At 41.3% G+C, this 12343-nt stretch overlaps 1 protein-coding gene across 1 annotated transcript in view; it reads right to left on the bottom strand.

Annotated features, from left to right (window-relative positions):
• tmx4 (thioredoxin-related transmembrane protein 4) overlaps positions 1 to 12343 on the bottom strand; it is a 72027-nt gene that overhangs the window by 32816 nt on the left and 26868 nt on the right. Inside the window, exon 2 of the mRNA XM_059986246.1 lies at positions 616 to 731. Within this exon, the coding sequence (XP_059842229.1) occupies positions 616 to 731 (116 nt within the window). The remainder of the gene's footprint in view (positions 1 to 615; positions 732 to 12343) is intronic.

Raw genomic sequence — 12343 nt, 5'->3', positions numbered from 1 at the left:
ACATATGAGGAGCATTTGGAGGCTTTAGGCCTGTACTCACTGGAATTTAGAAGAATGTGGGGTAATCTCATTGAAACCCACTAAATGCTGAAAGGACGAGATAGGATGTTTCTATGGTGGGTGTGTCCAGAACTAGAGGGCACAGCCTCAAAATTGAGGGACAACCCTTTAGAACAGAGGTAAGGAGGATTATTTTTTTTAGCCATAGAGTAGCAAGTCTGTGGAATGCTCTGCGGTGGAGGCCAAGGCTGTGGGTATATTCAAGGCGGAAGTTGATAGTTTTCTGAATAGTCAAAAGGAAAGTGTGTGGAGTTGAGTGGAATCTGGGATCAACCATGATGGAATGGTGGAGCAGACTCAATGGGCTGAATGGCCTAATTCTGTTCCTATGTCTTATAGTCTTAAAATCAGAGACAATACCTGAATTAAATATTATATACAGAGAATGCTGAGGCTGCACTATTACATAATGTTGTGGTTTAACATTCTGTTTACCTTGCACTAAATATTTGACAATGTTAGGAAGATATGGTAAGAAATTAAATATGATGCATATTATAGGTTCAAGAATGCATTAAAAAATTATGGAGATATGAAGGGCTTCTATCAGCGTACCTGGCTCCCGAGTGACATCTATCTTTCCCACATGGATGCCAAGTTCCTCACAGGATTTTCCAAGGTCTTCCCAATCAGCCTGGATTTGCTTGCAGGCTGGACACCATGGAGCATGGCTGCAGAGTGAAAGGAAAGCAAAACAGTTCACAAGTGGAATTCTTTTAAGAACAAAAATCCAATGTCAAGTCATACAGGGTGGGGTTCTTCCGCTCATCTGGTCCAGACCCACTGTATTGCTCGACAAGCTAATCTAACCTGCCTGTATTTGGCCCCACAGCCCTTTGAGCACTTCCTGACCATGTACTTACCTACATGCTGGTTGAATGCTGCTAATGTGCCCACCTCAACCACTATTTCTGGCAGCTCATTTCAAAGACACTTCAATCCTTTGTGTAAGGAAGCTGCTTCTCCTCCCCCCGCCCCACCATGTCATTTTTAAATCTCTCACCTCTGATCTTAAACCCCTTCCCTCTTGTTTTTAGCATCTCCTTCCTGAGAAAAAGCGCTTCCACCCTGTCTGTCTGTGTTCCTTGGAACACAGGAGAATGATGAAGCCCTAGTTATTTATAACTATATAACTTTATAACTCAGCCTCCTCGGCAGGATTAAAGAGAAAAGCAAAATCCTTAAAAAATATGTGTCAAAGGTGAACGAACAGGAAGGAGCTGCAAGTATTCAGGACACACTGTCCACAATTCAAGACCCACAGTTAGAAGGCGACATGCTTCAAAGAGGAATTAAAGCAATAAAAAATTGCTGAGAATAAATTTAATATGCTTTGCAATCACATTAGCTCCTTATCTGAAACCCAGATCGGAGAATTAGTATGTAACTTACTTCGTCGATTATTTGATAACCATGTGCCTTTTGGTGCTTCTGTAGAGAGAAGATAAGATCTGCACCAGTAGAAATGTCTAAAAGTAAATCATTGCCAAGATACTTAGTAAGCCCAAACCTGACCAAACCCCAAGTAGGATAAAGAAAAAATGATTAGAACATTTCCTTTTTAAAAAGCTGCTCACCACAAGGTTAATACTTAAACCCCCAACTGTGCTTTTGATTAATGTTCCAGTCTATTCTGTACCTTTCAATTTCCTCTCCTCTCTGATGATTCACCCGCTACTCCTCTTGGCTGATACTTGATGTGACAGTCATCTACCTTCTTCAACAGGGGACGCAACTGGAAATAATTTCCATGCTTTCTGACTGGGGTACATCCGAGACAAAGCTTTACTGCTGCTCATGACCAAAGTATGTGCAGCATATGAGGAGGGAGGTACACGTTGGAAAATCCTGACGATGTAGCACGTGTACAAGCTCCACCAACCATCTTGTTCAAGCTGACAACACACGAAGACTGCAGAAGACTGGTAACCTTACAAGAGAAACTAGCCTATGACCAAAGAACGATGCATTACTGAGGAATTCCTCGAAGCACCGAATTGCACCTTGGCTACAGGAGGTAGATGACCTTCAACTACATTCAACAAGAGGAATCACCTCTTGTGCTTCAAATGCTAGAAGTTACACCCACACCAAGCACTCTGGATTCCCAAATCAGGACAATGACCATTCCTCATGACTTTCAATAACAGAAAAACAGAAATAAATCTTCCATCAGCACCAGCATCTGATGGAAATATTAAGTTTAAATTATTTATTTAGCAAACCTGAATTACTGACAGATAACATTAATGGATTGCGTGCAAGAATTAATACACTGAATATATTTATATATAGAGTAGTTAACCCATAGTAAGGTGGCACAACTGTGCAGTCCATAAGAATGCGTCTCTCCAACACTCTGATCTGAAACCTGACAACAGACAAAGCAGAAGATAGATTTCAGAACAAAAGATATGCTGACAATTCTCCAAAAACCATTGACCAAACTCTAGAATTCTATTCCGGAATCCCTCTACTTCTTTTCCATTCTTTAATACATTCCTTAAAATGTTTAATCCTGGTTAGGCTCTGGTCACCATGTCCTGGTATCCTGGTACAGGATTTTGGATGCGGCGCGCTAATCGTTGTGGGACATTTTGCTAAATTAAAGGCCCTATAAAAACACAAACAGCTATTTATCACTTCCAGCAATTGCGACAGAGGCTTTCACAACAAATCTAAGTAACCGCTGTTGGACAACAGCGCATCAGTCAAGTGAAATCACGATCATTCATTCAGAACAGTACCCGAAGCAATTTCTCACAATTATACTTAATATTACTTTAAGCCATATGCATGAAGCTATCTCAATATATCGTGGGCATGCTTAAAATTCATTGTCAGCCAAAGCTGAGGAGTGCATTTAAATTGGACAAAGTTTGAAAATATACACCTATTTATACTCATATTTATGCTCATACTCAAGGTTCTGGAGATTATACAAGAGAAAATGACCTCTGCTTAAAAACGCAAGTTCATTTTTCTACACAGTTTCACATAGAAATTTTAATGAGTAACATATAAAAATTGCATAAATAAGTTTTAAAAGGTTAAATTGGAATAGATTTACAGTTTCTGTGTTGTCAAGCACCAATTTTAAGTGAATATAGTTATGAACAGACAAATAACTGCAACTATTGGATTATTCACTTCAATGAATTTCTGAAAGGCACCATTATTTAAAGCCTGTTATGCCTGGTAATTTATGGGCACGGAATAATTGCCCATAAAAGTAGTGATATTATGTTAAAAAGTATAATTTTGCTGGAATAATATCCTGAAATAAAGCCACCCCTACTTCAGAAGTTACATTTTTGTAATGGTGAAACACAGTCATGCTTCACGCAACAAACTACTCTTCCATGGAAGTCTGAGTCATTAAGAGCAACATTATAGAGTCAGACACCATAGTCAAGGAACAGTTTTTCACAGCAGTTACAGCCACATTGAGGGAAATGGACTCTGAACTGGTTCAATAATCAAGAATACAACAACTGTGCCAGACTTCCAACAAAGAATTGGCAAGTCATTGCCCATTTCTCATGGAATTATGCAAAAATGTAGGTATAATAAGCCTAAACACAAGATTCTACAGATGTTGGGAATCCAGAATAACACACACAAAATGCTGGAGGAACTCAGCGGGTCAGGCAGCATTTACGGAAAGGAATAAAGAGTCAATGTTTCGGGTTGAGACCCTTCATCAGGACTATAATAATCCTGAACTTTTGGCAGACATAAATTTAATTGAATATGTGCAAGCATTGGAATATATCCTACACAGTTTCTTCAGTACATTACATGGTCAGCACAAGGTTGTGGGCCGAAGGACCTGTAACATGCTGTAGATTTCTAAAGTTCTATATTGACAAAAGTCACAGCTAAACAAAACTACATTTGACCTTCACTTTACAGGAGGTTGCATTCCTAGAAAATAGACTATATCACAATTTTATAACATGAAACTGTGTCATCTGCGCATGCTTAAGAAGCTTGAGTTGACAAAAACAAATTCTGTAATTATTTATTTAGTTTTTGTTCATGTAAATTCTGGGAGAATTTTATTCCATTTCTCATATTTTTGGATAGTGATGTGAATGACAGCAACAATATGCACAATGAGAAGGAACAATTCATACAAAGACCTGCACTGAACAGTTGCATCAAATGCCTCGTTCATAGTTCCATGTACTTCATTCCATCAACTACATTGAGTAGGATGTCCAAAACTGCCCAAACTACACCAATTCAAACCCTACTGCCTTCACCAACTCAAAGCTTCCGTGAAAAAGCTGCATACAAACCCACGGGCCTATAACGCATCCTTCATTTCAGTAAATTTCAATTCTGAAAACAAAAAAATCAAAACCAGATTTGAAATCCTACTTATTCCACTAATGAGGCACTGTGTGGCCGTGTTATGTATTAACAATTTAATTGCCTCCAATAAAGTTTGGTAATGTATAACCACATGTACATGTGCTAAAATCCTGATGAAGGGGCTCGGCCTTCTGTTTATTCATCTCATTAGATATTGCCTGACCTGCTGAGTTCCTCCAGCATTTTGTATGTTCTGCATGAAAACAGTACATCCGCACACTGTATACTTTTATTTTTGAACAATAAACAGTCAATTTTCCTTTGTCCAATTTTATGACTTGGTGGTATAAAAGCTACAGCAGATTACATGCCACAGCATCACCAACATAAAAAAAGCTTTCTTAAAATACTCAGATATTACGCTAACTCAAAATTTACAGTAATTTAAGGAACAGCTATCCAAAAAGAAAACCGTTGTGGCTTGTTTTTAATGGAAACCCTCAAAGCAACAGCAGTCCTGTAATTGCACAAATTATGCCGGGCTAATTTTAATGTGGAAAATTGGAAGGAAAGTAAGCCAGCCTTTTAGGTCAAAGACAAGTAACCACTACTCAGCGCAGATCCCTAGCATGCAAAATAAAAAGTTTATTGAAGCCAGCTACAGCAGATTTATCTGCTCCTTCATTCTGAAATCATACTTATTCCATTAACAAAATACTGTGTTGCTACATTAAGTATTACAATCTCACTGCCTCCAGCAAACTTTGGTAAAGTATAAGCAAATGTAAAAATGCAGGCATCCATATAAAACCACCTAGTTATTTTTAGTTGCAATCTGAACTTTCAACTGATTTACTCCCCCACCCCCCCCCCTCCCCCCAAAGACAGTGCTAGACAGAGAGCCTGCAGTATGCACAGGCTGAGATCAGCTACATCTAATAACCAACAACTAAACCAGGAACCTTCCGTGTTTCCACAACTCAAAGTTACTCAACAACACTGCCTCTACCAACAGTGTGGATAGTTACTTTCTTCAAACACATGCATGGCACAATGATTCAATTCTAGAGACTCAGAGTTGATCCTAACCTCCTGTACGTGCAGTTTGCTTGTTTTCCTCCCCACCACCGAAGACGTTTTCAAAAGGAGGTACCTCAAGGCAGTATCCATCATTAGGGACCCTCACCATCCAAGACACGCCCCCTTTTCATTCCTGCACTCTGAAAAGAGGTACAGGAACCTGAAGATGCACATTTAAGCATCTTTTAGGTACAACTCCTTCCCCTCCATCATCAGATTTCTGAACAGTCCATGAACACCACCTCTCTATTCCACTATTTACAAAGTTCAAAGTACATTTATTATCAAAGTATGGATACATTATACAACCTTGAGATTCATCTCTTACCGGCAGCCACAAAACAAAGAACCCCAAAGAACCCATAAAGAGTCCATAAAAAGTTATTAATGAAGTATTGAGTTATATTTTATTTTGTTTGCTGCCAATGGGTAGTCATTTGGCTTCACCATCTTAAACCAAAACAACTTCTAGTAATTTTTTTTTATGTTTTGCACTATACTGCTTTGACAAACTAATTTCACAACATACGTCAGTGATAAAGGACCTGATTCAAATTAGCTTCCTCCCATATCCCAAAGAATGTGCAAGTTGGTAGGTTAATTCTCCTCTGAAAATTGCTCTCAGTATGTAGGTGAGTAGTGGAATCCAGTGGGAGGTGACTGAGTGATCATTTCATGATCACAAATTGTCAACCTGAAATTATTAACCTGCTCAGTTGAGGAAAAACACTAGAGACACAAAATTACCTCTGTAACGGTTTTTTCTCAGACAGGAGTTCGCAGCCCCACACACTTCGGGCGTAAGGTAGCCAACTCCCAATTTGTCAGTTTACAAAGGTCATACTTATACCCAAAAGCAGTGTACTACATCCACAAATATGGTTACAGATCCAAATTCAGCAACTGATTGGCTATTGCATAGCTAAGCATGCGAAATACTCGGAATAAGCATAGACGCAAGTGTAATACTCAGAATGGGTATGGACGCAAGCAAAACACTCAAGATAGGTATATAGCTCAAAATACTTTGCCGAACACGTTGTCTTTTGGCCGCAAGGTTCCTCTTCTTTGTGGTTGCCACATGCTGTCTGGAATTTTAATTTATCTACCTCTTCCCTGTTCTCCTACACTTCCCCAATGACGTATCCTTTCCCTGATCCTGTCTACCTATTTTGCTACACTTGCCCCTCGCCCACCCCTTCTACATGTACCCCTTACCCTCTTCACATTCTCAACTGGAATGGGTGGAAATGTTTTTTTGAAAAACGTGATGAGTGCCGAATTGGTGCAAATGGATGTTTGATGAGCAGCAGAGTACAACCTGGTCCAATGCTGTTTGACTTTACCCCTCCCCATAAAGCTCATCTGCAGAGTGGGAGATCATGGAGTGAGTTGGAGAGAGTTTCCTGTAGACTTTACTCGCCAGGTTTAAAAAGCAGCCAGAGCCTGGTGGAACTCACCTGCTGAAGATTGCTTGGGTTATTAGTAACTTTGCAAAGGCCAATAAAAAGAATGAAGCCATAAGCAGAGAGGCCGCTGCTGGAGTGGGCCAGTGTTAAGAGTGGTCAGGCCTTGACTCAACAAGCTTCGGCAAGAACAGGCAGAGGGAAAGGGTGCTAAGTCACTTGGGATCACTTGTACACCTTAAGCTTAAGAAGTTAGAGCCAAAGGTACAAGTTTACTTAAGGTTATGGAATACTCCTCCTGCAAGATGCAGCATTGCATTGTACCCAACAGCCTCATCCACAGGAAGTGCATCCAATTTCAGCTCCTGACTGACAAGGTCAAAGAACTGGAGCTGGAGCTGGATGTACTCAGGTCTGTCTCCTAGATAAAACATTTTACTGAGGTGGTCACACCCAGAGTGCAAGCTGCAGATAGTTGATGGGTGACCAGCAGGAGAAGTAAGGAGAGTTGTAGGCTTTTGCAAATAAAACAAAGTGAGGAGTCTTATGTTTAATGAAACCTATGACACATTTTATTGAGCTCCAAAACCTAAAGTCAAAAGCACACTACAATTCCTTATGCAACAATGTCATCATGTCAGACCAGCTTCTTAAAGTAAACCCAACTCAATGCCGGTGGTTGTGAATTACATGCATCTCTCCCAATTACGTTGCCCTACAGAGTAAGCAGTCCATACATGGCCCCCTCATCAACAAGTGTACACCTTTGAGGTGGGGAAGGTGTGGAAATGACCTATCAGAGCACGGCAGCAACAGCCAGGCTAGTGGCACTGTGGCCAGTTCTGAGGCTCAGCAGGGAAGGGTAAAGTCAGGTAGAGTGAAAGTGATGGGAGACTCAATAGTTAGGAGACAGACAGGAGTTTCTGTGGCTTCAGAAGAGACACCAGGTTGGGGTGCTGCCTTCTAGGTGCTCGAGTTAAGGGCGTCTCATAGAAGCTGTAGATTATTCTCAAGAGGGAGGGTGAGCAGCCAGAAATCGTAGTGCACATTGGCACCAATGACCTAGGTAGAAAGGGCAACAGGTCCTGTGCAATATGTAACCAAAGTTAGGGCAGAGGATGAAGAGCAGGATCACCAAAGTAGTAATCTACGGATTATTCCAAGTGCTAGTCAGGGCAAGAATAGGATGACAGAACCCAAACAGACGCCGAGCGGGCAAGTCAAAAGGAGAAAAAAGGTGAATGTGCATGTGGCCAAGTGATTAAGGTGTTGAACTAGCAATCTGAAGGTCGTGAGTTCGAGTCCAGGCAGCGTGTTGTGTCCTTGAGCAAGGCACTTAACCACACATTGCTCCTGCATGTTAATAGCCCAGCAGCTGGTGCAGTATGGCAAGACAAGTTCTATCTCCAAAGGTCTCTGCAATTACTTGCAGTTATGGGCAGAGCAGTTATCATACAAAAAACTGCTGGAGTCACAGGTAAAGAGAGCTTTTGGTACATTGGCCTTTATAAATCAAAGTATTGAGTATAAGAGTTGGAGTGTTATGGTGAGGTTGTATAAGGCATTGGTGAGACCGAATTTGGAGTATTGTGTACAGTTCTGGTCACTGGATTACAGGAAGGATGTTAATAAGGTTGAAAGAGTGCAGAGAAGGTTTACAAGGATGTTGCTGGGACTTGAGAAACTGAGTTACAGAGAAAGGTTGAATAGGTTAGGACTTTATTCCCTGGAGTGTAGAAGAATGAGGGGAGACTTGATATAAGTATATAAGATTATGATGGGTATAGATAGAGTAAATTCAAGCAGGTTTTTTCCACTGAGGCTAGGGAAGAAAAAAAAAACAGCAGTCATGGGTTAAGGGTAAAAGAGGAAAAGTTTAAAGGGAACATTAAGGGGGCTTCACACAGAGATTGGTGGGAGTGTGGAATGAGCTGCCAGATGAAGTGGTAAATGCGGGCTCACTTCCAACATTTAAGAAAACCTTGGACAGGTACATGGATGAGAGGTGTATGGAGGGATATGGTCCAGGTGCAGGTCAGTGGGACTAGGCAGAAAAATGGATCGGCACAGCCAAGAAGGGCCAAAAGGCCTGTTTCTGTGCTGTAACATTCTATGGTTCTATGAAATATGAAGGTAAGCTAGACAATAATATAAAAGATGATTTTTAAAAAGTTTTTTTTTAAGATATCTGAAAAGTAAAAGAGAAGCAAGAGTATATATCAGACCGCTGAGAGGTAGCAATTGGGGGACAAAGAAATGGCGGATGAACCGAAGTATTTCACATCAGTCTTCACCATGGAAGACAATATCAGTATGCCAGAAGTTTGCGAGTGCCAGGGGCAGAAGTGAATGAGTTGCTACTGCAAAGATGAAGGGTCTAAAGGTAGGCAAGTCACCTGGACCAGATGGACTACATCCCAGGGTTCTGAAAGAGGCAGCTGAAGAGACTGTGGACAAATTAATAATGATCTTTCAAGACCACCTAAATTCTGGACTAGTTCCAGAGGATTGGAAAATTGCAAACGTCGCTTTCAGAAGGGAGGAAGGCTGAAGAAAGAAAATGATAGGCTAGTTAGCCTAACCTCAGTTGTTGGAATCCGCTGGAGCCTGTTATTAAGATGAGGATCAGGGTCCTTGGAGGCACATGATAAAATAGGCCCAAGTTAGCATGGTTTCCTTAAGGAGAAATCTTGCCTGAAAGATCTGTTGGAAATCTTTGATAAAATAACAGGCAGGATAGACAAAGGAGAGTCAGTAGATGCTGTTTACTTGGATTTTCAGAAGGCCTTTGACAACGTGCCATACATGAGGCTGCTTTACAAGATAAGAGCCCATAGTATTACAAGAAAGATACTAGCATAGATAGAAGATTGGCTGACTAGCATGAGGCAAAAAGTGGGAATAAGGGGGCATTTTCTGGTCGGCTGCTGGTACCTAGCAGGGTTCCACAGGGGTTGGTGTTGGGACCGCTTCTTTTTGCGTTATACGTCAATGATTTGTGTGATGGAAATAATGGCTTTGTGACCAAGTTTGTGGATAATACGAAGGCAGGTGGTGCAACAGGCAGCGTTGAGGAAGCAGGGAGTCTGCAGAAGGACTTAAGAAAAACTGGGAAAATGGGCAAAGAACTGGTAGGTGGAATATAGTGTAGGGAAGTGTACGGTCATGCACTTTGGCAGAAGGTAAAATGCGATAGACTATTTTCTAAGGGAGAAACTTCAAAAGTCAGAGGTGCGAACAGTTTGAGAGTCGCCGTACAAGATTCCTTAAGGGTTAGCTTGCAGGCTGACTTGGTGGTAAGGATGAGAAATGCAATGTTAGCGTTCATTTTAAGAGGACTAGAACAATGGGTGTAATGCTGAGTCCTTTTAAAGCTTTGGTCAGATTGCACTTGGAGCGTTGTAAGCAGTTTTAGGCCCTTATCTAAAAAGGGTGAGCTGCTATTGGAGAGGGTCTGGAGGAGGTTCATGAGAATGATCACAAGAATAAAAGGGTTAACATATAAAGAATGTTTGATAACTCTGGGTCTGTACCTACTGGAGCTTAGAAGAATGGGGGTGGTGGGGGAAAGAGATCCTACTGAAATTTATCAAAGATTAAAAGGCCTAGTTAGAGTGGAAGTGGAGAGGATTTTTCATATAGTGTAAGAGTCTAGGACCAGAGAGTGCTGCCTCAGAATAGACTTAGAACAGAGATTAGTAGGAATTTCTTCAGAGTGAAACTGTGGAATTCACTGCCACAGGCAGCTGTGGAGTACATTTAAAACGGAGATTGACTGGGTCTTGTTTGGTCAAGTGTCAAACATTACAGGGTGAAGGCAAGAGGATGGGATTGAGAGGAACAATAAATCAGCCAGGATTGAATGGCTGAGCAGATTTGATGGGCCAAATGGCCTGATTCTGCTCCTATGTATTCCAGCCATCCAGTTAACAGGGTGACAGAAAGTCTGGCCTTACTCTGTCTCTGATACTTCCTTTTACTCCTATTCATCCTTCCCACACAACGGTGTCACTCCAGCCAGTCTGGATAGCTGCCTCTGACCCACTGATAGTCTGAACCTGATCTTCCAGTCCTTTCTGGAATCACTGGAGCTCAGACAAAATATTTTGTATCTAAACAAATGCAAAGAAAAGGCTTCACAGACACAAATAGCAAGTAGGCGCAATGCACGCAGTGCCCAGGTTGTAGGAAGGCCCACGGACAACCAGTGTTAGAGAAAGCGAACAGCCTGCAATAGGGAAAGGGTGCAACTTCTTTGTGAAAAACAATCGCGCTGACTTCGTCATCCCATAGCAGATACACAAAGGGTGTGGGGGGTGAGGGTGCAGGGGCGGGTGACTAAATTAACACCACCACTCATGCATGAGGAGCAATTAAGCACTTCGTGCTTTTTTTTTCTGTCCCACTCCTAAAAGGGAAAGGGAGAGTGGAGGATAATTGAAGGTCTTCTTAGGGGCTCAATGAATAGCGAGCAAGCTCTTCAACTGTGTACAGAACTGGAGGAGCAGTGAGGACCGATTCAAGATGACAGGAAAAATTAAGTAGTCAAATTATATATGTTGTCAGCTTTAGGGTGATTAACCTGTCCATTAAGCTGTCAGTGCTGGTAGCCTATGGGGAAGCTTCAAGTTGTTTTGAAGTGGAAATAGCTTTGAAAGGAAACAATTGCTCAATTTTATGAGCTCAAGCGTCATGTTAATGAAGGAAGAAACGGACACACAGATTCTAAGAATTGATGGCTCAAGAACCTGATCACAACGTCTGCTAAACATTTCAACCACTTGAGAAATATCAAAGGACCTCCTTAGTCACGGGTGAGGTATCGGAGAACTGGAGAGCAGCTGAAGTTGTTCCGTTCTTTAAGAAAAGCTCTAAGAATAAGCCTGGAAATTACAGTGCTTTGAAAAAGTATTCAGCCTCCAATCCTTTGCTTACATAAATGAAAATTACAACCAGGGATTTTGAACAATTTAACTCCAAATTTTTATTTGTGCATCACATGCTTATTTTCTCCTCCCCCCCCCCAACAGTAAAAATACAAAACACGGAGAAAATTGTAAAGCATGAAAAACTGAAAATTCAAAATCTGCAATGTCAGCAATTCAAAAGTATTCATTTCCCTTTGCTCAGTACTTAGTTAAAGCATCTCTCATAGCTATTACAGCCGGTAGTCTTTTTGGATAACTCTCTTATCTATTAGCTTTGCACAACATGATGCAGCAAGATTTACCAGTTCTTCCTGCTCAAGTTGTGCCAGATTAGTTGGGGAGCAGTGTGGACAGCAATCCAGAGGTCTTGCTAGAGATGTTCAATTGGATTGTCCACTCACGGACGTCAATTTTCTTCACTTGAAGCCATTCGTGGTTGCTCTGGCAGTGTGCATTGGGTCAGTATCCTGCTGGAAGATAAAATTCCTCCCCAGTTTAAGCTTCCTGGCAGAGGCTAGCAGATTTATATCCAGGATCTCTCTGCATTTA

This window comes from Hypanus sabinus, chromosome 12, assembly GCF_030144855.1.
Source record: "Hypanus sabinus isolate sHypSab1 chromosome 12, sHypSab1.hap1, whole genome shotgun sequence".
Taxonomy (NCBI): Eukaryota; Metazoa; Chordata; class Chondrichthyes; order Myliobatiformes; family Dasyatidae; genus Hypanus; species Hypanus sabinus.
Note: the sequence above shows the minus strand (reverse complement) of the source record. Positions and strands in the feature narration are given on the sequence as shown.